Genomic DNA, 24994 nt, shown 5'->3' with positions numbered 1-24994 from the left:
CTCCCGAGTAGCTGGGACTACAGACTTGCACCACCAGGCCTAATTTTCATATTTTTAGTAGAGATGGGGTTTCACCATGTTGGCCAGGCTGCTCTGGAAGTCCTGGCCTCAGATTATCTACCTGCCTCGGCCTCCCAAAGTGCTGGGATTACAGGCATGAGCCACCGCGGCCGACCACACCCTGCCAGTTAATGTCTGCAGTAAGAAAGAATTTTTCCATTTACAAGATCCCTGCCCTTGTGGAGTGTGGAGTCTGTTAGGGGAGGTAGACAACACATCAAATAAACGTATGGGAGGTTAGATAATGACAGAAGCTCAGGGAAAAAAATAAAGCTAGAAGAGGAGTGAGATGGGTTTCCGAGGGGTAGGGAGCTGAGTGAAGACTTGAGAGAGGTGAGGGAGGGAGGGAGCCAGCTGGCAGAGCATCCCAGGCCCCCAGGCAGCAGGTGCAAAGGCCTTGAGGCAAGAATTCTTGGTGATCTTGGGGAAAAGGAAGAGGCAAATGTGGGTGGTGGGAGAGAGTCCTGAAGGGCCTTTTGGGCCAACATAAGGACTTCAGCTTGTGCTCCAAGAGAAATGGCGAGCCATGGAAGGGTTTGGAATAGAGGAGTGACCTGTTCTACCAGGATGAATCCCGTGGCTGTGTTGAAAATACATCACAGTTCTGGCTGCAATCGCCTGAAGTATCTCCTAGCCCATTGAAACTTCATTGTTATTGCTATTTAATATCCAATTTACAATGGTTCACCTTCGGATTTCTTGACTTTACAATGGTGCAAACACATTCAGTAGAAACTGTGCTTCAAATACCCATACAGCCATTCACCTTTTCACTTACGGTGCAGTATTCAATAAACGACATGAGATGTGTGACACCTTCTTATAAAATAGGTTTTGTGTTCAATGATTTTGCCCAATTGTAGGGTAATGTGAGTGCTCTGAGCATGTTTAAGGTGGGCTAGGCTAAGCTATGATGTTCAGTAGGTTAGGAGTATTAAATGCATTTTCAACTTAAAATATTTTCAGCTTATGATGGGCTTATCAGGATGCAGCACCCTCCTGCCCCCTTAAGTGAAGGAGCATCTGTATTGTTCAATTTAAAAACAGCCAAAGAACTTGACTTCTGCCCAAGTCTAAACCTCAGATAACCATTTTATCTGGGCCTGGATGGACAGGGAGGTGGCTCAAGCCTGGAAACTGAGGGTCAGGAAGACTCCTCACCCTCAAGGTCACCCAGCTCACTGAGTCACTCTAGCAACAGCTCTGACACCCCACGACACAGGATTCCCAGAGGGCCTTGCTCCTAACAATGTGCTGGAAGGTTCCATGCATTAATCTGTCTATTTCTAATGATCAGACAAATTTGGAAAACACTGCTTTGATGTATAAGATGTTCCTCTCTTATGGCACCCTGAGTGTGTCTAATTATCTCCAAGTATACAAAATTCTCAAAAATATACTTACAGAAAGAATTCAGATGCATTGGATCATAAATTATAAATGCATTTCAAGTAGAACCTTTAGCAGTAGGGAAAGGTAGGGGCAGAGTGGGTGTCCTAAACATTCAAACTAGGGTAGGCCCAAGGAAAGTGGGCAGGTCACTGCTTATTTCAGCTCTTGCTAACTCCAGACTATTTTCTCAAGGGCCTGTGTGTGCACCTCTCACATGATCTGAGCTGTGAGCCCCAGGGCTTCTTTCTGGAATCTAAGGAAAGCAAGTCTGACAGTCAGTCTTAACCTTTTTTTTTTTTTTTTGGAGACAGGGTCTGACATTGTCACCCAGGCTGGAACGCAGCGGCGCAATCTCGGCTCACTGCAGCCTCGACCTACCAGGTTGAAGCGATTCTCGTGCCTCGGCCTCCCAAGTAGCTGAAATTACAGGCATGTGCCACCACGCCCAGCTAATTTTTCTATTTTTAGTAGAGACAGGGTTTCACCATCGGCTTGACCTTTTGATGTGCTGGTTGGGTTGACTAGTGACACTGAACTGGGATTTCCATCAGCTTGCAATAAAGAGAAATGACCACCAGGGGACAGCAAACGTCCAGTAAGCAGTCAGTGCCTTTTGAAAACATACTCTAGGCTTTGCCAAGTGAACAGAAGGGCGGGGAATCTGTGACAGTGGGCAGGGGAGCACTTAAATTCTTGGTAATCATAGCTGAATTGTGTTGCTGATTTTTTTTTTTTTAACATACCCAGCTTTCAACCTGCCTAGAATCCCCCTGCCTTTATCTAGGATCTTAATTTTAAGAAAGTACTTACTTGATAAACTGATCAATGAATTAAACCAGTTCTCAACTGGCACTGGTGTTATTTTGCTTCCCAGGAGCATTTGGCATAATCTAGGAATATTTTAGTTGTCACAAGTAGGGGTATATAATACTATTGGCATCTAGTAGGTTGAGGCCAAGGATAATGCTAGACATCCTACAATGCACAGGAAGGCCTACAGCAAAGGATGATCTGAACCTGTATGACAAGGCTGAGACAACCTGGGCTAAACCAACAAAGTCCTGCTCTCATGATGTGAAACCTGAGCTTCCTGTGTCTCTTCTCTCTGTAGCCCAGCCCCTGGTCTAGGATGTAGCAGGGGGAATCACCCATAATGTCTGGGAAGATATTATCGCTGTCCTCAAGGAACTGACAGTCTGCAGGAATTGAAATTTCAGATGCCTACAGGGCCAGGGAGGTAACATGAAGAGATGAAGCAGGCAGGTAGGAGATGGAATGGGGAGTGGTGAGGATTGGGGCAAGTTAGAGAACGCGGCTCTAAAAGAACCACCACTTAGCTCAGCTTGTTGCTGCCATGTATAAAAGTGGGCCCACAGGCCAGGCGCAGTGGCTCACACCTGTAATCCCAGCGCTTTGGGAGGCCCAGGTAAGTGGATCGCCTGAGCTCAGGAGTTTGAGACCAGCCTGGCCAATGTGATAAAACCTTGTGTCTACTAAAAATACAAAAATGAGCTGGGCGTGGTGGTGGGCTCCTGTAATCCCAGCTACTCAGGAGGCTGAGGCAGGAGAATCACTTGAACCCAGGAGGCCGAGGTTGCAGTGAGCCAAGATTATGCCACTGCGCTCCAGAGCCTGGGTGACGGAGTGAGACTCTATCTAAATTTAAAAAAAAAAAAAAGTGGGCCTACTCTTGCCAGACCTTCAGCTGTGGGGAATAAAAAGGGATGACGTTTGGGCCAGTCCTTGAAGGATCAGCAGAATTTTGCTGGGTGGAGAGGAAATAGATGAGAATTAGTATTTCAGACAGGGATGTTCCAACCAGAAGCTGCAAATTGTCCAAACCTGGCCCTCTTTGGTCTACACCATCTTTTTCTTTCTTTTCTTTTCTTTTACTTTATTTTATTTACTTACTGAGACAGGGTCTCACTCTTTAGCCCAGGCTGGAGTGCAATGGCACAATCACAGGCCCCTACAGTCTTAACCTTGCAGACTCAAGCAGTCCTGGGCCTTGGCCTCCAAGTAGCAGGGACTCCAGGTGCAGGCACCATGACCAGCTAACTTTTTTTTTTTTTTTTTTTTTTTAAGAGATGGGGTCTCACTCTGTTGCGCAGGCTGGTCTCAAACTCCTGAGCTCAAGCAATCCTCCCACCTTGGCCTCCCAAAGTGTTGAGATTGAGGTGAGCCTCTTTTGTCTTATCTTCTTCTTCTTCTTTTTTTTTTTTTTTTAGTTTAAGCTCCTAGAACTGACTCTTCTTTTAATGCAATTTTTTTACTGCAGTAAAATATGCATAGCATAGAATTTACCATTGTAACCATTTTTAGGTCTATAACTCAGTGGCATTAAGTACATTTACAATGTTGTGTAACCATCACCACCATCCACTTCCAGAACATTTGCATCATCTCAAGCAGAAACTCTATACCATTAAACATAACTCCCCATTCCCTTTCCCACTAGTCCCTTGTAACCTCTATTCTGTTTTCTATCTCCATGAATTTGCCTCCCCTAGGCACCTCATGTAAGTGGAATCATAAAATATTTGTCCTTTTATGTCTGGCTAATTTTAGGTGGCATAATATTTTCAGGGATCCACACAATCTTTTTAAAACTTGGATATTTTACATAAAATCTGGATTTCTGGCTTGTCCTAAAAAATTGTAAGATTTGAGTGGTCTAAGAATGGTTTCACATTTTCAAATTTTTTTTTTTTTTAAGAGAAGGAGAAGGAGGAGGAGGAGGAGGAGGAGGAGGAGGAGGGGGAGGAAGAGAAAGAGGAGGTAAAGAAAAAAGAAAATATGCAACACATATTGTATATGGCCCACAAGGCCTAAAATAATTACCCCTGGCCCTTTACAGAAATGTTATGCAGACTTCTGGCCTGCATAATAATAAAATATAATGTAGCAATTAAGAACTGATGAGTTTTGAATATTTATTCCCTTTATTTTATTTTATTTATTTTGTTTTTTTCCAAGATGGAATCTTGCTCCGTCGCCCAGGCTGGAGTACAGTGGCATGATCTCGGCTCACTGCAACCTCCGCCTTCCGGGGTTCAAACAATTCTCCTGCCTCAGCCTCCCGAGTAGCTGAGATTACAGGCAAGCACCACCACGCCTGGCTAATTTCTTTTGTATCTTTAGTAGAGATGGGGGGGGGTCTCACCATGTTGGCCAGGCTGGTCTCGAACTTCTGACCTCATGATCTGCCTGCCTCAGCCTCCCAAAGTGCTGAGATTACAGGAGTGAGCCACCGCACTGGCCTATTCCCTTTATTTTTAATATAACCTATGTAATTGTAAGTTTATATAATTTTTAGTAAATGTTGGGTTTGAAAGTGGTTTGCAAAATTTGTGAAAATTTAACAATTGACTCCCATGAGCCAGTACTGGCTGGTTTCAGAGCCTCTGTTTATCTTTCCTTTTGTTTAGAAAGTCTTAATATCTCTTAATAAAGTTCTATAATTTTCCCTATAACAATTTTGAACATTATTTGTTAGATTTATTCCTGGGCAGTTGGTATTTTCTGATAATGCTGTACATGGTATTTACTCTTTAATTGCACTTCTTAGTCGTTTGCTCCTGGTATATAGAAATACAAATGACTCTTGGAGATACGCAGTCACTTTACTAAACGCTCCTATTATTCCTAACAAGTTAAATGTATATTCTTTTGTTTTTCTATGTAAATGAATGCATTACCTGCAAATAATGACATTTTATTCCTCTCTTTCCAATCTTTATGTTTCTAATTTCTTTTTCTTTTTTTATTCCTCTGGCTGGGACCTCCAACAGAATGTGGATAGGAGGTGACAGTGGGCATCTTTGTCTCATTCCTGACTTTAAAGAGAATCGCTCTAGGTTTTCTGGCTTTTTTGGGTGTTTTGGGATATTTTTGTTTTTGTTTTTATATTTTGTTTTGCTTTGTATTTTGTACTCCCTCTGTCACCAGGCTGGAGTACAGTGGCAATAATCATGACTCACTGCAGCCAGGCAGTGGGAGCAGACACTTCTGAGCCTGTAAGGTCATGGGGAGGCCTTCTTGGTCCCCCAGGAGTGCAGGGATGCCTGAGTCTGCAGCCACAACTTGGGTGGCTGCAGCCCCATCCAGGGGGGCAGAACTCCTGCCTGCTCCTGGCCCCCCAAGAACACAAGGTGGCTTGGATCTGCAGCCACAATTTGGGTGGCTGCAGCCCCAACCAGGAGGGTGGGACTCCTGATTGATCTGTGGAGTGTGCAGCCTGCGTGATGGCAACAGCAGGCCATCTAGAGTGGTGGCAGCTGCCATCACAGTGAGCCCTGATGGCATCACTGCACTCCAGCCTGGGTGACAGAGTGATAGCCTATCTCAAAAAATGAAAGTAAAAATAAAAACAAATAAAACTAAGATGTTTTGCCCATGAAAGGACTCAGTTAGGTGAGGGATGCAATTCAAACATATATAAAGAACATCAATGTTGCAATAAGAGTCATACAAGTAACTCATAGAAAAATGGGTGCAAACAGAAAGTAATGAAGTACTAAAAAAAAAAGATAGTCCACAAGGATAGGGATATGTCAAAGGGACACAGGAGCCACCTGAAAGAGCCCCCAGTTGCCAAAGCTGGAACAATTGGAGCAATACAATAAACTAATACTGGATTATAACCCAAAGTATAGAATACATATCCATGAATCCATTCTGATATAACTAAACAATTGAATGTATAAATAAAGGAGAAGAAAAAAAATCTCATGTATAAAGGAATTCCAAATAATTTATGTAGGTCCTTGCCCTCAAGGAGCATAACTTCCCATTCCTTAAGTGTGGGCTGTACATAGTGACTTTTTTTTTTTTCTTTTGAGACGGGGTCTCACTCTGTCACCCAGGCTGGAGTGCAGTGGTGTGATCAGGGCTTACTGCATTGATCTCCTAGGTTCAAGCAGTCATCCCACTTCAGGCTCCTGAGTAGCTGGGACTTTGGGTATGTGCCACCACAACTGGCTAATTTTTTTATTTTTATTTTTACTAGAGACGAGGTCTTGCTATGTTGTCCAGGCTGGACTCAAACTCCTGAGCTGAAGCAGTCCTACCTGCCTCGGCCTCCCAAAGTGCTGGGATTACCAACATGAGCTACCGTGCCTAGCCCATAGCCCATTCTTTCCAAAGAATACAGCATGTAAATGGAAAGAGGAGAAAAAAAAAAAAAGAGTAACTTCACAGTGGAGACACCAGACAAACACTAGCTCAGCGAGGTTATCATGGTCAACATCAATAGTGATGAGTCATATCGATAGTATTATACCACTGATACTACGTGATGAGGAAGACCCTGTTGCCTTCTTCCCAGAAACCTTTAATTCCAGTCTAAGGATGAGGAAAACATCAGACAAATTCCAGCAGAGGGATATCCCACAATGCATCTGCCCAGGACTCCTCAAAACTGTCAAGGTTACCAAAGCAAGGAGAATCTGACAAAATGATCACAGCCCAGGAGAGCCTATGGAGACCCACAAACTACATGGTATCTTGGATGGGACTCTGGAACAGAAAATAGGCATTAGGCAAGAAATTGAGAAAATCTGAATAGCATTGGACTTTGGTGATTTTTATTTATTTATTTATTTATTTATTTATTTTTAATTTTTTTGAGACAAGGTCTTGCTCTGTTGCTCTGTCACCTAGGCTGGGGTGCAGTGACACCCTCACGACTCACTACAGCCTCAAACTCCTGGGCTAAAATAATCCTCCTACCTCAGCCTCCCGAATAGCTGAGACCACATGTGCATGCCACCACGCCTGGCTAATTTGTTGTTGTTATATTTTTTGTAGAGACAGGGTTTTGCCATGTTGCCCAGGCTGGTCTCAAACTCCTGAGTGCAAGTGATCTGCCCATCTTGGACTCTGAAAATGCTGAGATTACAGGCATGAGCCATCATGCCCGGCCTAGTAAATTTTTTTGAATTAGACAAGATATAGACAGGCATTTCTCAGAAAAGGAACTACATAAATGGTAATAAATATATGAAGATCACTAATAAATATCATTAGTGATCAGGAAAATGCAAATTAAAGTCACAACGAGATACCATTTTGGACCCATCTGACATCTGCAGAAATTTAAAATTCCAAAGTATCAAGACAGGATATGGATCCATAGGTTCTATTTCAGTCCTGAGGGCCATTGTAAGGACTCTGACTTTCACACGACGTGAGACAGGGACCAGTGAAGCTCCTACAAATAAAGGAGAATAAAAAAACCTCCTGTATAAAGGAATTCCAAATAATTTATGTAGGTCTTTGCCCTTAAGGAGCATAATTTCCCATAGGGGGAGCAGAAGATCCCCTTAGCTTCTGGGCTGAGAGTAGGCTTCAGATAGCAAGGACAGACTAAGGAGAGCAGGTTGGAAACTGGAGCAGTCATCCAGGAGAAGCAGGTGGTGATTTGGACCCATAGCAGGGGGGATAGTGGGAGTTTATGGGGTGGTGGGAAGTGACGGGAGCTGGTTTGATGCCACACTGCCTTCTTTCCCTCTATGTTGAATTTATTTGTGTTCTTGACTCCGCTGTCTTCATGCCATAGACTAAGAACCCCAGGAGGGCAAGGATTATCTTATTCGCTGTTATTAATAAGTCCTTGTCACAGGCCCAGCACAGTGGAAGTAGCCAGGAATTAATAAATGAATACCCCCAGTCACATGGTTTCCTTGTCCGTTAACCCTCTTGATCAGATAAGACTCTTTCCCATCTCTAAGCCTTTTCTTATCATCCCCTCCTCCATGAGAAGCAAGGGTCCATACCGGGGTGGGTGTGCTAGAGGGGAGTCAGGGGTGCTGAGGGCCCTGCACATATGCCCTCTTTGGCCTCTTTCCCTCTAGGGGAGCTTGCCTTGGGGATTTTGGCTTGGCTTTTTCTTTTTTTGAATCAGAGTCTCACTGTTTCACCCAGGTCACCAAGGCTGGAGTGCAGTGGCACGATCTCGGTTCTCTGCAACCTCTGTCTCCCGGCTTCAAGCAATTCACCTGTCTCAGCCTCCGTAGTAGCTGGGATTACAGCCACATCCCACCACGCCCAGATAATTTTATATTTTTAGCAGAGACAGGGTTTCCCCATGTTGGCCAGGCTGGTCTCGAACTCCTGACCTCAAGTAGTCTGCCTGCTTCGGCCTTCCGAAGTGCTGGGATTACAGGTGTGAGCCACTGCGCCTGGCCTCGGCATTTTCATTCATACCCGGGATTCAGCCCATGTGATCCACCAGACTCTGAAGAGCCAGTTCGGACTGTTACAAACTTTGAATCCTTGCCAGGAAAGTAAGTTTTCCCAGGCCTGAGAGTGGCAGGCCCCAAGGGCAGGAACCGCCTACCTGCTCACCCAAGGGTGTGTCTCACAGGCCCAGGCAAGAAGGAACATTGCCCCAGGATGAGACGTGATATCCAGTTCCCCATCCAGTTCCGCCCTCAGAGTCTCAGGCCCTGGATGTCAGGTGAGGGCAGTCTTGCTTGGTCACAGTGGATGGCCCTGTGATGCCATGGAGAAAGCCCCTTCACGCCACCAACACCTTTCCCACCAAAGGGATGTCTGTGCAGACTCTGGTTGCAAGCAATAAAATTAAGCTGAGGCAGGAGAATCGCTTGAACCGGGGAGGTGGTGGTTGCAGTGAGCCAAGATCACATCACTGCACTTCAGCCTGGGCGACAGAGGGAGACTCCATCTCAGAAAAAAAAAAAAAAAAAAAAGAATTAAGCTAAGGGTCATTTACTGGATGGGTAAAGTAAAAGGTGGGGGCTGTAGGGGCAAATGCTGTGGGGTTGGGGTGTGCACCTCTGATGGGTGTCCTTGGAGACACATTCTACCCCACGTCTCAGAGTTCCCAAAGGGAACATCCAGTCGACTGAGGCTCCCTGGAGAACGAGATTCTGGCCCTCCAGCTTCTATAGCTGAAGCCAGCTCCTGGCTCTCCCCTCCCATCAAGGCTGTGCCCAGTGGAGGCGGGGGAATTCCCCTAAAGTAAGTTGGGGAGATGGATACCAGACAGTCAAACTTAACCAATGCCTATGCCAGCCCAAATGCACCCCAGAGAGTCACTTCTCTGGGTGAAGCATTGCCCTGTCTCTCTGAAGGACCACTGATGCTGGCAAACTCTCCCAGGCTGGGAGAACCAAGCTTATTGACCTCCTGGTGTAGGTTCTGGCTTAGCCTTGCTCAGGTTTGAGGGGGTACGCCCACCCCAGGATGGAAATGATATTTTGGACAGGCCCAGGTGGCTGGTGATGGGGTGCAGGTCTGTACCCCAGCTTTGTGAGGTTGTCTCTGGAATCCCCAGGGGACCAGACCACTGAGCCCTTCATATCACCTAGGCCTGGGTGACAACAACAACTTCCCAGCCTTGTCTCTGCTTCCTCCCATGCGGACTCAAGAATCCCCAAGTCTGTCCAGCAGAGGCAGAGGCTCAGAGGAGGGAGGGGCTCTGACCCCTGAAAAGCAGCCAACCCTTCCATCCCAACCTAGCCTCCCATTCCCTGCACAGAAGAGTTGTGTGTTTCTGCAGGAAGGGATAATCTTTGTCTGTGGAGGCTGGAGGGGGCCAGAAAGGATGGCTGATGAGGGTGAGGGGAACTAGGGCCAGCCTCGCTGAGTTCACGGCTTCACCCAGGGCAGGAGGTGGATATGGTGCTTCGGCCAGCCAGGGATGGCCCCAGGGATTACCCTGAAAAGGTGGCTCTTGCAGCACCATTTGCAATAGCAAAGACATGGAATCAACCTAAATGCCCATCAGTGTCAGACTGGATGAAGAAAATGTGGTCCATATATACCAGGGAATATTATGCAGCCATAAAAAAGAACAAGACCATGCCTTTTGCGGGAGCATGAATGGAGCTGGAGGCTATCATCCTTAGCAAACTAAAGCAGGGACAGAAAACCAAATACTGCATGTTTTGACTTATAAGTGGGAGCTAAATGAGAAGAACTTATGAACACAAAGAAGGAAATAACAGACACTGGGACCTACTTGAGAGGGGAGGAGGGAGAGAAGCAAAAAATATAACTATTGGAAACTGAGCTTCATACATGGGTGATGAAATAATATTTACAACAAACCCCCATGACACATGTTTACCTATGTAACAGACCTTCACATGTACCCCTCAAACCTAAAATTAAGAAAAAAGAAAAGAAATCTGGAAAGAAGGAAAAAAAAAGGGTGGCTTAGTAGGTATTGTGATGCCACAAATGGAGCCAGGTAAGCATCCCATGGGGACACACAGGTGTGTGATTCATGTTCTCCCCCCACCTCCACTCCTCACAGGGCTCTGAGCAGAATTGCTCAGCCACATCTGCAGACAGGCATTCTGAGAGCCCTCAAATGCCTGCACCACCTCCATCCCACCCTGACTCCTGCTTCCACCATACATGGCTTCCACCATCACCCCTGACCCCCTCCAACCCCTTAAGCTGTATTTGTCTTTAGATTAGTTCCATTCTCCCAGGGTGTAAGGAAGAGATGCACATGGCCTTTAGTGACGGGACATACTCTATTTGCGGGTGTGCTGAGTATTTTCTAGACCCACTCTCCACCCTCCTCCCACCACCCAGAGAGAGGGAGGGAGCGGTAGGGCCAGCATCTGTTTGAGTTCAGCCAATGAGTGCATTGGCAGGAGACGGGAGAGAAGAGGAGGTCACAGAATGGAGAGGAGGTCACTGAATGGACTCCCTCTTCACCAAGTTGAGTGGCAACCTGAGAGTCACAGCTCCCGTTGGGACATCCTCTCCTGCAGCTACTTTCTCTGGGTTCCAAGGGTAGCCATGCCTGGGCCTGGCAATTGCTCCCCAGTGTTGCAGGCCTGGGAGTCTTTGCATCTTTTGTTCATTTCTTTTAATCCTTCCTGCTCCTTTGTAAACAACTCCTTTATTAAATTCTCCCCAATGACTCATTGATCTTCTGCAAAGACTCTTCCTGGTATAGGAAGAAACTCCACAGGCTGAGTCTCAGGGTGTGCAGGGTCCTATGTCCCACTAGGGAACCTGAAGGTGGCCAGATTCTCCTCCCCACTGCCAGCCAGTGGACTTCCTGAGACTTTGAATCCTAAGCTGGAGGTAAAGAATTCAATGAATAGTTTAGAACTCATTCACAGTACCAGTGGCCAATGGCAGTGGTGTGGGCATTTGGGGACAGCGGAAGCAGTGGTGATAGCTGTGCAAACTGCTGCAGCCCAGCCGGGTTGCTCCTGTGACATGACCTGGTACCTGACCACTCACAGCAACCACCCATTTTCTGAGCCTAGTTCTCCATCCTTCTAGTTGACTCCATGGATCCCCAGTATCCTTCCAATGAATTTGTTTTGCCTAATTTAGCTAGAATCCATTTCTGTTGCTTGTGTCCAAGGAACCCTGACTGATAGAGTTTGTTTTCAGGATTCAAAGGGAGGTGGGTATCATCGTGACCCCTGTCAGCAGATGTTCAGCCTATCTGGGTCCCTGGAGGACTGAGATATATAGCAGTTCCCATGGAAAAGCAGGCATGTGGTTTGGTTTAATTGTCCTCATGGCTACTATTCAGGGTGGGTTTTTTAGTATTCTCATGATGCAGCTCCAGTTATATCACGAGCTCTGGCAGCCCTGTTAGCCCCTCAGGTCTCTCAGAAGAGAGGATCTGAGTGGTTCAGTTTGCCTTCACCATCCACATTGGGCAGTGTCGGGACAGCCGCCTCCAGAAGAGTTAGCCTCCTGCTTGTCCAGCCCACCCATCAAAGCTCTATCTGCTGTGGCCAAGATGTGATCGTGTGAATGAATGAATGAATGAATGAGTAAATGGGTTTTGTTTTGTTTGTTTGTTTGAGACAGAGTCTCACTCTTGCTGCCCAGTCTAGAGTACAATGGTGCGATCCCGGCTCACTGCAACCTCCGCCTCCTGGGTTCAAGCAATTCTGCCTCAGCCTCCTGAGTAGCTGGGATTACAGACTCGCGCCACCACGCCCTGCTAATTTTTGTATTTTTAGCAGAGACTGGGTTTCGCCATGTTGGCCAGGCTGGTCTCAAACTCCTAACCCCAGGTGATCCACCCACCTTGGCCTCCCAAAGTGCTGGGATTATAGGCTTGAGCCACCGCACCCGGACTGTTTTTGTTTTTATTAAGGCCCATTGCTGTGACTTTATTTTAATGGGTTTTCAGACTCACTGTCTGTGAGTCTTTAATGGGTTTTCAGACTCACTTTCTGTGGAGCTCTTTAGATGAGGCTGTGTCACTAGTCAACCATCTTCACTGTGGAGGCCTACTCACTATGATTTTGCTTTGTAGATCACAAGGATTCATTCAAATTGTCTTTGCTTCCATTCCTTCATAGTATGTTGCATGGTGTGAAAGTATAGCTCTCCTTCTCTAGTACATAGTATTCAAACAGGTTGCTGCTGCTTCTCCATTGTCATTCATCTTTTCGTTATCTTATTCCTCTTAGCACAGTCAGCACATAACATACTATCTTACGCATAGGAATGGGAAAATGCAGGCAGGTAACAAGAAGAGAGAAATCATCCTCCTATCGGTGGTAGGCACCCAGGCCTGACCTGCATGAAACTGCAGGTGTACCCAACCCTTTGTGTCTGCCGAGATAAGTCTGCCATGGACCACACGACACCCAACACCAGAGGCTTACATCAAAAAGGCCTCAACAGAAGCTGAAATAGAACATGAATTCACAGCCTTAGGCTGAACAGCTCTCACAGCAATTCTTGCCCATGATGCCAACATGGCTTCCTGAGCTGAAGTTATCACTTCAAATGTTCAAATGTATTAGTCTCTTCTGCTTTCTCATCCATCTCAAGACTTTTCTGAAGCCTTGCTCCCTCGGTCGCTGCCTTGCGTTTCCTCGACCATGGCTGCAATCTGGTGTCCTGTGACATTTCAGGAATATCTTGCTGTTGTTCAGGGTAAGCGTGTCTATGGAGTCTCAGATAAACTTTTTTTTTTTTTTTTTTAGATGGAGTCTTGCTCTGTCGCCCAGGCTGGAGTACAGTGGCATGATCTCGGCTCACTGCAGCCTCTGTCGGGTTCAAGTGATCCTCCTGTGTCGGCCTCCCGAGTAGCTGGGACTCCAGGTGCACACCACCATGCCTGGCTAGTTTTTTGTTTCTTGTTTTTTTGTATTTTTAGTAGAGATGGGGTTTCACCATGTTGACCAGGCTGGTCTTGAGCTCCTGACCTCAGCCTCAGCCTCCCAAAGCACTGGGATTACAGGCATTAGCCACCATGCCTGGCCCTCAGATAAACTTCTATTTTCTTGCCATTAGGAGTCAAACCTCGTTGTTGACACCAGTTCCACCAAGTTGTGTCTCCTGACACAACTTATTAAGGGGAGGCAAAATGGTCAGCAAGGGAAAGACTGGTATTTTGCATCTAGCTTTTGTGGAGCTGTGAATTGTTTATTTGTTTGAGGTAGATGAACTTTATTATGTTTCTTAGATTTCTCCGGTTTGACATCAGAAGTTGAAGGAACACTTGTTCTATATTTGGATCATCTTTAACTGGCACCAGTGTCAAAAATCATACTTTCCTCATCATCTGTTTCCCCCTCAAAGAAATTATTCTTGCTGCTGTCAAAATTTGAGTCTGACATTTTCAGCAACATCCCTGTCTTGACCATTTGGTGGTAAGTTTTTTAAAAAATTAAGCCAGGCGCGGTGACTCACGCCTGTAATTCCAGCACTTTGGGAAGCTCAGGCGGGTGGATCGCTTGAGTCTGGGAGTTTGAGACCAGCCTGGGAAACGTGGTGAGACCCCCATGTCTACCAAATAATCTGGCTTTTTTTCTTTTGAGACAGGGTCTTGCTCTGCCACCCTGGATGGAGTGCAGTGGCACGATCGCAGCTCCCTGTACCTTCGACCTTCTAGACTCAAGTGATCGACCCACCTCAGCCTCCTGAATAGCTGGGGCTAGAGGTGCATGCCACCGTGCCTGGCTAATTTATTCTTTTTTTATTTTTGTAGAGATGTTGTTTTGCCATGTTGCCCAGGCTGGTCTCAAACTCCTGGGCTCAAGCGATCTGCCCTCCTCTGCCTCACAAAATGTTGTGATTACAGGCATGAGCCACTGCGCCCAGGCAAGTGAATGTTTTTCTCCTACTCCCCTGGCCCGGCTAAATCACATTCTTCTCCCAAAGCATCCATACCTCTGTCTTAGCCTGTCTCACGCCCAGCCTATCCCAGAGTCAGAATGAAATGGGTCCTTCTCCTGGAGATAGAAATCTTTAGCCCCCATGTGGCTTTCTGTCCCAGCCCAGCAGCTGCATCTTGCAGTGGTAAATAATTGCTCCCTGAATTCAACAGAGACTTAAATAAGATCTCCAGCAAGGGAAGTGAGTCTTATTTATATATTATCTTACCTTTCTGTGGGCAGTACAATGGTTTACATACTGAAGGGGGTCCCATAAGTGCTCATCAAATTACGTAGATAACATTTATGGATCGCCTACTGATTGTCAGATACCAAACCTGGCCCACACTTACTGAGGACTTGATATGCTCCAGGGACAGTGCTAGCCACATTCAACCTCACCACAACCCTATGGGGTAGGTCCTATTTGTCCCCACATCGCAGTTAAGAAATGTGAGGCACAGAGAGACGACATAATTCTCCCAACTAATGGAGCTGTGGGTCTAGCCAGGCAGCCTGGCTCCAGAGCTGACGCACTTAACTGCTTTACCAGGCTGTTTCATGATGGTGTGCTTGACACTGAAGCTTCTGGAAATTAAACAAGGCGTTCCAATAAGAGCCACATCAAAAAAAATGTGAATGACTGTAAATTAATCTTTCCAACAGACATCCACAATAATCATGCCCCACCCAGCCCCAAGGAAGATGGGGCTCAGGACTGGGGGTGATGGATGGAACAGGATGCCACTTCACACATGACTTGGAAAAGAAGTCGTGAGTTGAATGATCGTGTTTGTCAGACCTGGCAAAAACATTTTGTACCTATCCCTTGAGAGGTTTGGCAGCTGCAATTTCCCAAAACAGAGTTATGAAAGAGCAACGGCCGGGTACATTTGTGACTCTGGCACCAGGGCTTCTGGACCAAATCTCAAACAGGGTGGTGCCCACATCACACTCCTGCCCATGCCTTATGAGGTCCCTGCCAGATTCTCTCCCCAGAGGATGGCACCTCAGACACCAGCCCAACCTCAATGAGGTGGTGTTTCCCTAGCATGAGCCCTCAAGGAGGCTCAGATCTGCCCTCTGAGCTTGATTTGGTCTCCATGAAGACACTTGCCACACTGCTTGGTGAGGCTTGCTAGCCTTTCCCTCCATAGCCAGCCAGAAGCTGGGCACCTCCAGGTTCCCTCAGCCACCAGGACAGGCAGCCACATGTTGGAGAGTTGCTCCAAATAGCAGCTGGGATGGAAAATACCTCATGGTCCTGAGACCAGAGAGGAACTGGCAGAGGCCATTTTATTTCACCAAATAATTCCGTGTGACTGCTTCAGTGGGTTGCAACCCTAGGTACTTATTAAAAAGTAAAAGGTAGGTTCCCCGGGCCTGCTTAGCCCTAAACAAATCGGAAACGGGGCTGCAGGGATGGGGGAAGTGGATTACCGGCTTGAGCACTTTTCCAGCCTCTCCAAGTGGTTCAGCTGTGCTGAGTGAGGCCATCCTTCAGATTAATGAGGCATGTGGCCTCTGCCCTCTCCTCTCCAAAGGGAACATGGGCTTCTCCCCTCACACAATCACACACCCGCCTTCTGAGTGCCAGGCTCTTCCCCGCTTCCGGACCTTTGCTGGAGCTGTGCCCTCTGCAGGAATGCAGCTCTCAGATCCCAGTGGAAAGAGTTCTTCATTCAGGCTCACCCCAAGTGCATTCAGTCACAGCACCTTCTCCTTTACAAGATTCCTTATTCTATCATTCTCTCTCCCCAGCAGTCCATAAGCTCCCTGTTCCCCTCACCACTGAGAACCCCATGCCTCACTGTGTATGCAGGAGGTGCACCATAGGTGGCCGGTGAGTATAGGCTGTGTCACAACTACACAAAAAGAGCAGCTACTACCTGTTAACTGTTGCTAGAGGGTGGTAGAATAAACCCCCTAGTTTACCACAGTTCACAAAGGAGAGCCAAGGCCAGGCAGGACTGCAGGAACCTTGCACACAGACCCCCACTGCCATGGTCCCCTGTCTGAAATGCCCCACAATCTGGGTTTCCTACAACCCAACTGGAACCAAGTGCCATATACCCAACGACAAATGAGGCGCCCGGAGCCAGAATCGTCTAGATGAATTTATTGCCATTCACATATTTCATAGAAAAAAAGATGTAGCAAACGGGTCAGGGATGTACCAAAAAAAAAAAAAAATCCAGGTTTATACAGGTTGCTCTATTTACATCTGAGAGCAGGGCTGTCCTAGCATCAGGCACAGCAGCTGCACTTGTCCGATGTCCCTTTGCAGATGCAGCCCTGGGCACACTTGGCACAGCCCACAGGGCAGCAGGAGCAGCAGCCTGGGGAAGAAGGGGAGAGTGAGAGGTCAGAGCAGACTCAATCAGGCACCTCCCTGCCCCAACAGAGGCCTGGCTCAAGCCCTGCCTCCAGCCCCAGAGGACCATCATTTCAGGATGGCATGGCTTTGTCAGGAGAGAACTGGTGGATCTTTGGGATAAGGGTTTTATATGAAAAAGCTGCCCAGCCCCACCTGAGTCCGGGACAGGACAGAAGACTGGACAGGTATGGGAACAAAAGGAGGCCAGTTCCTCAAAACCTACACTTAAATGAAGAAAATCTTCATAATCAGACAGGGGGCAAACCCTTGACACAGCAATTCTGGGGAAGGCCAGGGAAGCTCTGGGCTGCCTCTGCAGGAAAGGGCTGGATCATCAGGTTCCAAATCACCTGGGGTCTCCAAGATCCAGGGCCTTAAGTGCTTCAGGACCCAGAAAGGTTAAGAAGGCTGCATCAGGAGGCAGGAGACCTAGATTCACATTCCAGCTTTGTTCCCAACACTACCTGGTAACCTCTCTGGGCCTTGGTTTCTAGTTTGGTAATAAGAGACTGGGATTCACCCATTTTTAAGGCACTTTGAGGTCTGATTCTGAATCAGGTATTGAGGGAGGGGTTTGGGGAAGCTGGTCATAGGCCTGCCCCTGCCTGCAGAACTCTGGGTTCCCCGCTCTAACTTGGCCCATCCCCCAGATTCCCAGGGAAGGCCCCGCACTCACTCTTCTTGCAGGAGGTGCATTTGCACTCTTTGCATTTGCAGGAGCTGGCACAGGCACAGGAACCATCTGCAAGGAAGAGAAAAAGGCAGTGAGCGGTGTGTGAGATGCGGAAGGTACAGCAGCTGGTCAATAACGCTTCAGTTCCCCCTCCTCTGTGCTGCAGGACCAGCCCTCAGAGCTCCTTTCCCACTCAGGGGAGAGGAGGAGAACCCCATCTCCTCTCCCTTCATTCTGGGAAGGGCAAGTGTCCTCTTGCTTTTACCCCACAAGCAAGGTCCCAGGCTCCAGACACAACCCAGGAAGCCTAAGAAGGGGGGAAGCAAGAACCTTCTGTTCTGAACTCCGAAGAGGCAACAGCCCCCCGCGTTCCCATCCACTCTGGCTGCTCAGAGCCTGGTCAGAGCATTGGGGCTCAGCCAGCAGCGCCCTGACCAACTGGGTGACATGGAGCAGGACAGCCTTGGGCCTCAGTACCTTCAACTCTGACTTAGAGGCACAGGGAGGAGGGAAGTGGTCTCAGGGACGTGATTGGGAAGAAAGCACCTAACGAAATAAAGGAGCCCCTTCAGCTCAGAACTTAAAATGCGACTTCTTCAAACCCAGAAACAGTCTGTACTGCGGCTGGGAAACGCGCATCCCAAGGCGTGGAGCCAGGTGTCCCTTACCAGGCGAGCAGGAGCAGTTGGGGTCCATTTCGAGGCAAGGAGAAGCAGGAGTTCCCAATGAAGAGGCAAACACGCAGCGGGACAGACGAAAGGGGTGTGGAACCCAGGGGACAGCGGCTCCCTTTATAGCGCGGGAAGCGGGCCGGGCGCAGAGGCCCCGCCCGGTCCTTGCACCCGCCCCCGCTGAGTCTGCACTGCCAGCGATCCTGGGCCGGGTGCATCACCCCGTGAGCCCAGAGTCGGGCGCACCGCCGGGCCCGACCTTTTGACCCAGCTTATTGTGAATCTAGCGGTACGTGACGTCCCTGGCGTCCTGCCTGCCCTTCCCAATTTCCCTGACATTTCCTGCCTCTCCCTTTCCTAGAAGTGCCAGGAAACTCGGAATCCCAGCCGTCTACACACCCCCAACCCCCGCTCCACTGTGTGTAGCTTTGCATTTGCCAGAGCCCCTGGATCACGTCCCTGGATCGGCAGGAGGGGGCAGCATAGCGAGGGAGCAGTGTGCAAATGAGAGGCCAAGGATGTGACACTCGGATTTCCTGCATTGCCGGTCCCTATCCCAGGCCCCACCTCGGTCTGTTGGCCACGTTTCTCTCATGTTTAGGGACAGAACAGACTCAGGGCTCTGCCCCCGTGCTTCCATTCTCCACTCTTGAGAGGCTGAATGGGCATATTTGCCCGGGTCCTCCTTTGCATAAAACTCTCCAGGTCTCCCCACAGCCTAGCTGGGCACCCCACTACAGGATGACAGTGTGGAAAATGTGGGATGCCCCCAGAAAAGGGATCATTTTAGGTGATATGCGGGTTCTGAATTAAATTAAAATGCAAGAAACATGGTTATTTTTCTTTCCATATGCCTATTACTCTACATAACATTAATCCATGTTAGGCCCTGTTTAGTCACTTTGCATCTTTGAACCCTCACAGCAACCCTAAAGGGATATGCATTCTAGTTATGAACCCATATTCCTAATCTGAACAATGACAATACAAGGAGCTCGAGCCACCAGCCCAGGGTCAGAGGGCTGCGAAGTGGCACTGCTGGGTCTGAATCCGGTCAGCGTCCCAAGGGAGACGGGGCAATAATGAAGCTTCCCTTTGGCCTAGGTATATTTATCTCTCTACTGTTTGAAATCTTTAAACAAAACCAAGCATCAAGGTCAGTCCTGGAAGCAAAACAGAGATGCAGAGGGAATATGAATAAGCATAATTGGATGGCAACCTTCTACGTCTGGAAGTTAAACTAATTCTTTTTTCAGTAGTGGTAAGGAGTTTGCTTTTCATCTAAATATCTCTAAGCAAATAGGAATCATTTGAAAGAAAAAGTTAACTCACATACTGGTGCAGGTGGTAGCAGAACTGGCAGGCATCCTTCCGTTTCTGTCATGGGGACAGGGACTGTCTTGCTCATGGCTTTATATTGCTGGTGTGAATCCCTATTTTGTGGGAAGAGTGCAGGACCCTGTCCGGACCACAAGTCAATGCTCATGTGGCTGATGAGAAAGACAGAGGACACACAGGAACACCAGGCCTGGGTCTTCTGTCTGGAGTAAAAATGCCAACTATGCCATTATTTGAGATGTTTGGGCTGTCATAACCAGATACCTTAGACTGGGTAACTTAAAACAGCAGAAATATATTTCTCTCAGTTCTGGAGGCGTGGAAGTCCAAGGTCAAGGCACCAGCATATTTGGAGTCTTGTGAGGGCCCCGTTCCTCATGGATGTCTCTTTCTTGCTGGGGACCTCACATGGTGGAAAGGGTTAAACAAGCTCCCTCAGGCCTTTCTTATTAATCCCATTCATAAACACTAGGTCCTCTTATTTCAGTCACCTCCCAAATGCACCACCTCAATACCAACACACTGAAAATTAGATTTGCACATATGAATACTGGAGGCACACAAGCAGTTAGGCCATACCAACCATGAATAAAAATAACAAAATAATAGTTAATATTATAGATCATTTGCCATGTGCAAGGCACCATGCTAATTTCTTTATACCTATTAAATCCTGTATTTCTACAAGTCAGACCCCATTACAGTCATACGCTGCTTAGTGATGGGAATACATTCTGAGAAATGCATTGTTAGCTGATTTCATGGTTGTGCAAACAGTGTAAAGTGTATAATAACAAACCTAGATATTATGGCCTACCACAGACCTAGGCTATGTGATATGGCTTATTGCTCCTAAGCTTCAAACCTATACAGCATGCTACTCTGCTGAATACTGAAGGCAATTATAACACAGTGGTATTTGTGTATCTAGACATAGCTAAACATAGAAAGATACAGTACAATTACCTTATAACCTCATAGGACCACCATCCTATATGTAGTGCATCTATAACTAAAATGTCCTTATACAGCACATGATGTATTATTATATTCTGCCCCTTTTACAGGGCAGGAAACTGAGCCACAGAGGGGTTGTGTCACCCAGGTATACATGATAGTACATCTGGGATTGGCACTAATATAGGCTGACCATAGGATAATTCCCTCCACTACAACCCTATGTCACCCTGTCAGGTGACACATGAGAACACTAACTCTGTCACAGAGGCACAGGGGGAAGAGTGCTTAGCTGGCAGTCAGAGCCTCTGCATAGCTGTATGTCCTCTCTGGGCTTCAGTTTCCAGGCTATCAAGTCAGGGGCACAATTGGGCTAATTAACCATGGGCCCTTCCAGCTCTGGAATGTGAGGGACTGGGCTTAGCATCCATGGACAGCATGATCTTCCACTACGGCGAGGGCATGAGGACACCCACAGCATAGATTCATTCATGCCTCTACTTCTGAACTGTGTAACCTTGGGAAGATTGCTTAACTCCTCTAGAAGACAGTACAACTCCTCTAGAAGACAGCACCATCTCACCAAACCCTGCACATTCACTGTGTCCCTGGTTTGTATGACAATCAAATGACTTGAAAGGTGGGAAAGGCGTGTTCTCTGAATGCTGGAGCAGTGTCTGATCCTGGAGAGCTGGTGCAGGAGGTCATCCACATGCCCTTGAGACCAGAACAGCAAGACTCCAAACCCATCTCCAACTTCAGTCCACTTAATACCTGCAGGCAGATGGGCCTTTTCCAAGGAGCTTGATGGGAGCTAACAGGATTGTCTGTCTAGAAAGTCCAGTTGGAGAAATGATTATAATAGCATTGTTCAGTAAGCCCTAGGCCACTAGTACCAGGCCACTGTCCCATTTGATCTCTGCATGGAAATATAATCTCCTGTATACAGATGAGGAAATGGAGGCTCAGAGAGGTTAAGCGAGTTGTGCAGGCTACACAGCCCGTAAGGAGTGAAGTGGGCTGTGAACCCAGCTGTGTGACACCAAAGCCTGCACTTGGCCCAGGCTCCCTTCTGAAATTCCCTCTTCACAAAGAGCACCTGCAGCCCATCTAGGGCTTGACTCCTGGGCCACCTGTCTCATCTTCCCTGTGATTGAACCACAAATAACAATTCCCTGAGCAGATAGCTGGAGGGACCAGCTGTCGGTAGCAATGATCAGTCCTCATCCTTCTCAATGCACACCACACCCCTTCAAACTACAGAATATGCCATCACCCCTGCAGAGGCCGAGTCAAATACCTCACCTGGGAGCCCCAGTTGCTATCTATAGTCAGCTTGCCAGGACAATGCTGGACACTTCGCTCCACCTCCCTATTCACTGTGCTGGCCTGGAGTAACCAAGGGCTGGAATTTGAAGGAGGAGACTGCAGCCTGACCTTGGGAGAAACTTCCAAAGATTCGGAGCCGAGTCAGAACAAGGAGCTCTCAGGGGTAGCGAGAGTTCCATGAGTGACATGGGGCAGTTCAGGATGGATAGTTCCTTTTGGGCATGTCCAGGCCAGCACTGCTGAAGGTGAGTGATCCACACACGAGGGTCAGTCGATACACTGTTCCCAGTGTGAAATACACACCCTAGGAGAAATATGCAATGTTTGTACATTTTTATTTTTCTGTTTTTTATATATTTATTTAAATATAGTCATATATTTTGTCTTTCATGTATTATTTGTTTTTCATATATATTATTTTATTTTCATATATTTATTAATAATTTTCCTGTTGAATATAAAAAAGTAGATTTTGTTTTTAATTTCATGCTAATTCATTTTATTTCATTTTCCCAAAGCTTAGGTCTGTTGCAGATGCCCATACCATTATGTCTCTTACATGTATACTGCTTTTTTTTTTTTTTTTTTTGAGATGGAGTTTCCCTCTTGTCACCCAGGCAGGAGTGCAGTGACGCAATCTCAGCTCATTGCAACCACCGCTTCCTGGGTTCAAGTGATTCTCCTACTTCAGCCTCCCGAATAGCTGGGATTACAGGCACCTGACACCACTCGTGGCTAATTTTTGTATTTTTAGTAGAGATGGGGGAGTTCATCACGTTGGCCAGGCTGGTCTTGAACTTCTGACCTCTTGTGATCTGCCCACCTCGGCCCCCCAAAGTGCTGGGATGACAGGTGTGAGCCATGATGCCTGGCCTACATGTATAATGCTTTTACATTTTTTAGCTGAGACAGGTAATGTGATTTGCCTTAAGGCACTCAGTGTGTAAGGTGATAGGACCTGGTACCAGCACCCATGAGTCTGGACTCTCAATGCAGTCCCTCATCCCAGCTCTGTTGGGTATCAGGTCACTTTTGTCCAAGGCACACAAAATAAAACTGAGCCAGAATAAAGTCATCTTTTATTATCATTAGCATATTTCATATAAAAAAAAACCAAATGTACTAATGGGTCAGTCTTGTATGGAAAGCAATTCCGGGTTCGTACACTTTCTACTTCCGGGAACAGAGCTTTCCCTACATCAGGCACAGCCGCTGCACCTGTCAGATGTCCCTTTGCAGACACATCCCTGGGCACACTTGGCACAGCCCACAGGGCAGCAGGAGCAGCAGCCTGGGCAAGAAGGGGAGAGGGACAGGTCACAGCTGACTTGAACAGGCACCTCTCTGCCCCAACAGCGGGCGTGGCTCAAGCTCACATCGAGACCCGGAGGAGCCTCCTCTGTCAGGAGACAATGGTGGATCTTTGCAGTGAGAGCCTTCCTATGAAAAACTTGCTCAGCCCCACTGAGCCACGACAGGGCAGAAGACTGGACGGGCAGTGACTGGGACTGTGCGGACAAAGGAAGGACAATTCACCAGGACCATACACTTCAGTGAGGAAAGTCTTCAAGAATCAGGTCTATGGTTGGCCGGCTGGTACATTCTTGTGACCTCAGTTTCCTCATTGTTAAGAATGAAGATTGGTTGGGAATCAACCATCTCTAATGTTCCTCCAGCTCTGATCCTGAATCCATTTCAGGGGATGTGGGAAGCTAGTGATGAGCCTGCTCCTGCCTGCACAATCTGAGATCCCTCCTCTCACTCAGCCCAGCCCCGAGATTCTCAGGGAAGGCCCCGCACTCACTCTTCTTGCAGGAGGTTCATGTGCACTCTTTGCATTTGCAGGAGCCGGCACAGGTGCAGGACCCACCTGCAAGGAAGAGAAAAAGGCAGTGAGCAGTGAGTGTGGTGCCGGGTTAGGAGCAGGCCCTCAGCATCCTCCTGCTCAGTGCACGGGAAACCTGGTACCTTGTTCTGCTCAGGCACACGGAAGCCCAGCCCCATCTTTTCTCCACACAGGCTCCGATGGGCAGGCGCCCTCCTAATTTTACTCCACATGGCCTTCTGTCAGGAATCCCTTAGAGGCAATGCTTCCTGCCTCCCATCCACCTCAGGCAGCTCTAATGCTGGACAGAGCACTGGGTCCCAGCCCAGGACCCCACTGGCTATCTGGGTGACCTGGCAGTTTTGAGCCTCAGTCTTCTCAGAAATGGGAGGCTCTGGGAAGATGGCAGCGTTCCAAGTGGTGATGAAGGCCCTTGACGGGGAAAAAGCACAAGAAGTGCAAAGTAAAGGAGTTCACTTTAGGAAGAGCTCAAAATGCACCTCCCTCCTGCCCTGGGGACATTCTATCCTCTGGAATGAAAATGGAGATCCCAAGGCCTCGAAACCAGGTATCTCTTACCAGTGGAGCAGGAGCAGTTGGGGTCCATGAGGAGGCGAGGTGAAGCTGGAGTTCCAAGGGAGAGGCTAAGAAGCAGTGGGGCAGGTGGGAGGCGTGGTGGATTCTAGGAACCGGGAGTTCAATTATAGTTAGAGGAGGGGGCCGGGTGCAGAGCACCCCCTCCCCCACCACCACACGGAATCCGCGGGGCCCGTGGTCTGGGGTGGGCGGTACGCAGTAGGCGGTTCGGGCGCACAGTCCCCTGAGTGCAGCTTGGTGGGCTCCCTGGGTCCGCCCCTTTGGCGCCCGCTCGCACGGGAGGGGCTGTGCTGCCAGAAGTACTCCGTCCCTGCCACCCTGAGGGCCATTTCCCATTCCTAGGTGGTCGCGCTTTCCCCAACCCCTTCTCTCCTCTCGCCCTGCAGGGTCACCATCAGCTTCGACTCTCCCGGGTCCGTACGCAGCTCCATCCTCGTGCTCACCTTCTTCATTGGCTGGAGCGGGGAGCAGAGCGAGTGAGCCTTGCGCAGATGAACGGCAGTGGAGGTGACTTTTGCTTTTCCCTCGCCCTCCCCCTGCATTGCCTGTACCTCTTCCTACCTAGGACCCTCAAACTCGTTGCCTCTGTATACAGAACATGGCGACCACGAGTCGGCCTCTCTCTCTTCCCTCCATGCTCCTCCTCTGAGG

At 48.0% G+C, this 24994-nt stretch overlaps 2 protein-coding genes and 1 pseudogene across 2 annotated transcripts; all 3 read right to left on the bottom strand.

Annotated features, from left to right (window-relative positions):
- Positions 1-12819: 12819 nt before the first annotated feature.
- LOC100427385 (developmental pluripotency-associated protein 2 pseudogene) lies at positions 12820-14207 on the bottom strand (annotated as a pseudogene).
- Positions 14208-16755: 2548 nt separating this feature from the next.
- On the bottom strand, positions 16756-18384 carry MT1X (metallothionein 1X). Its single transcript, NM_001301313.1, is given in 3 exon segments — positions 16756-16915; positions 17630-17695; positions 18295-18384. Coding segments are annotated over 3 exon segments (186 nt in total). The 5' UTR covers positions 18323-18384; the 3' UTR covers positions 16756-16823.
- Positions 18385-23120: 4736 nt separating this feature from the next.
- Positions 23121-24353, bottom strand: LOC100424768 (metallothionein 1-like). The gene is given in 3 exon segments (XM_002802481.4): positions 23121-23212; positions 23726-23791; positions 24326-24353. Coding segments are annotated over 3 exon segments (186 nt in total).
- Positions 24354-24994: the final 641 nt, after the last annotated feature.

Source organism: Macaca mulatta, chromosome 20 (assembly GCF_049350105.2).
Source record: "Macaca mulatta isolate MMU2019108-1 chromosome 20, T2T-MMU8v2.0, whole genome shotgun sequence".
In the NCBI taxonomy this organism is placed as follows: Eukaryota; Metazoa; Chordata; class Mammalia; order Primates; family Cercopithecidae; genus Macaca; species Macaca mulatta.
Note: the sequence above shows the minus strand (reverse complement) of the source record. Positions and strands in the feature narration are given on the sequence as shown.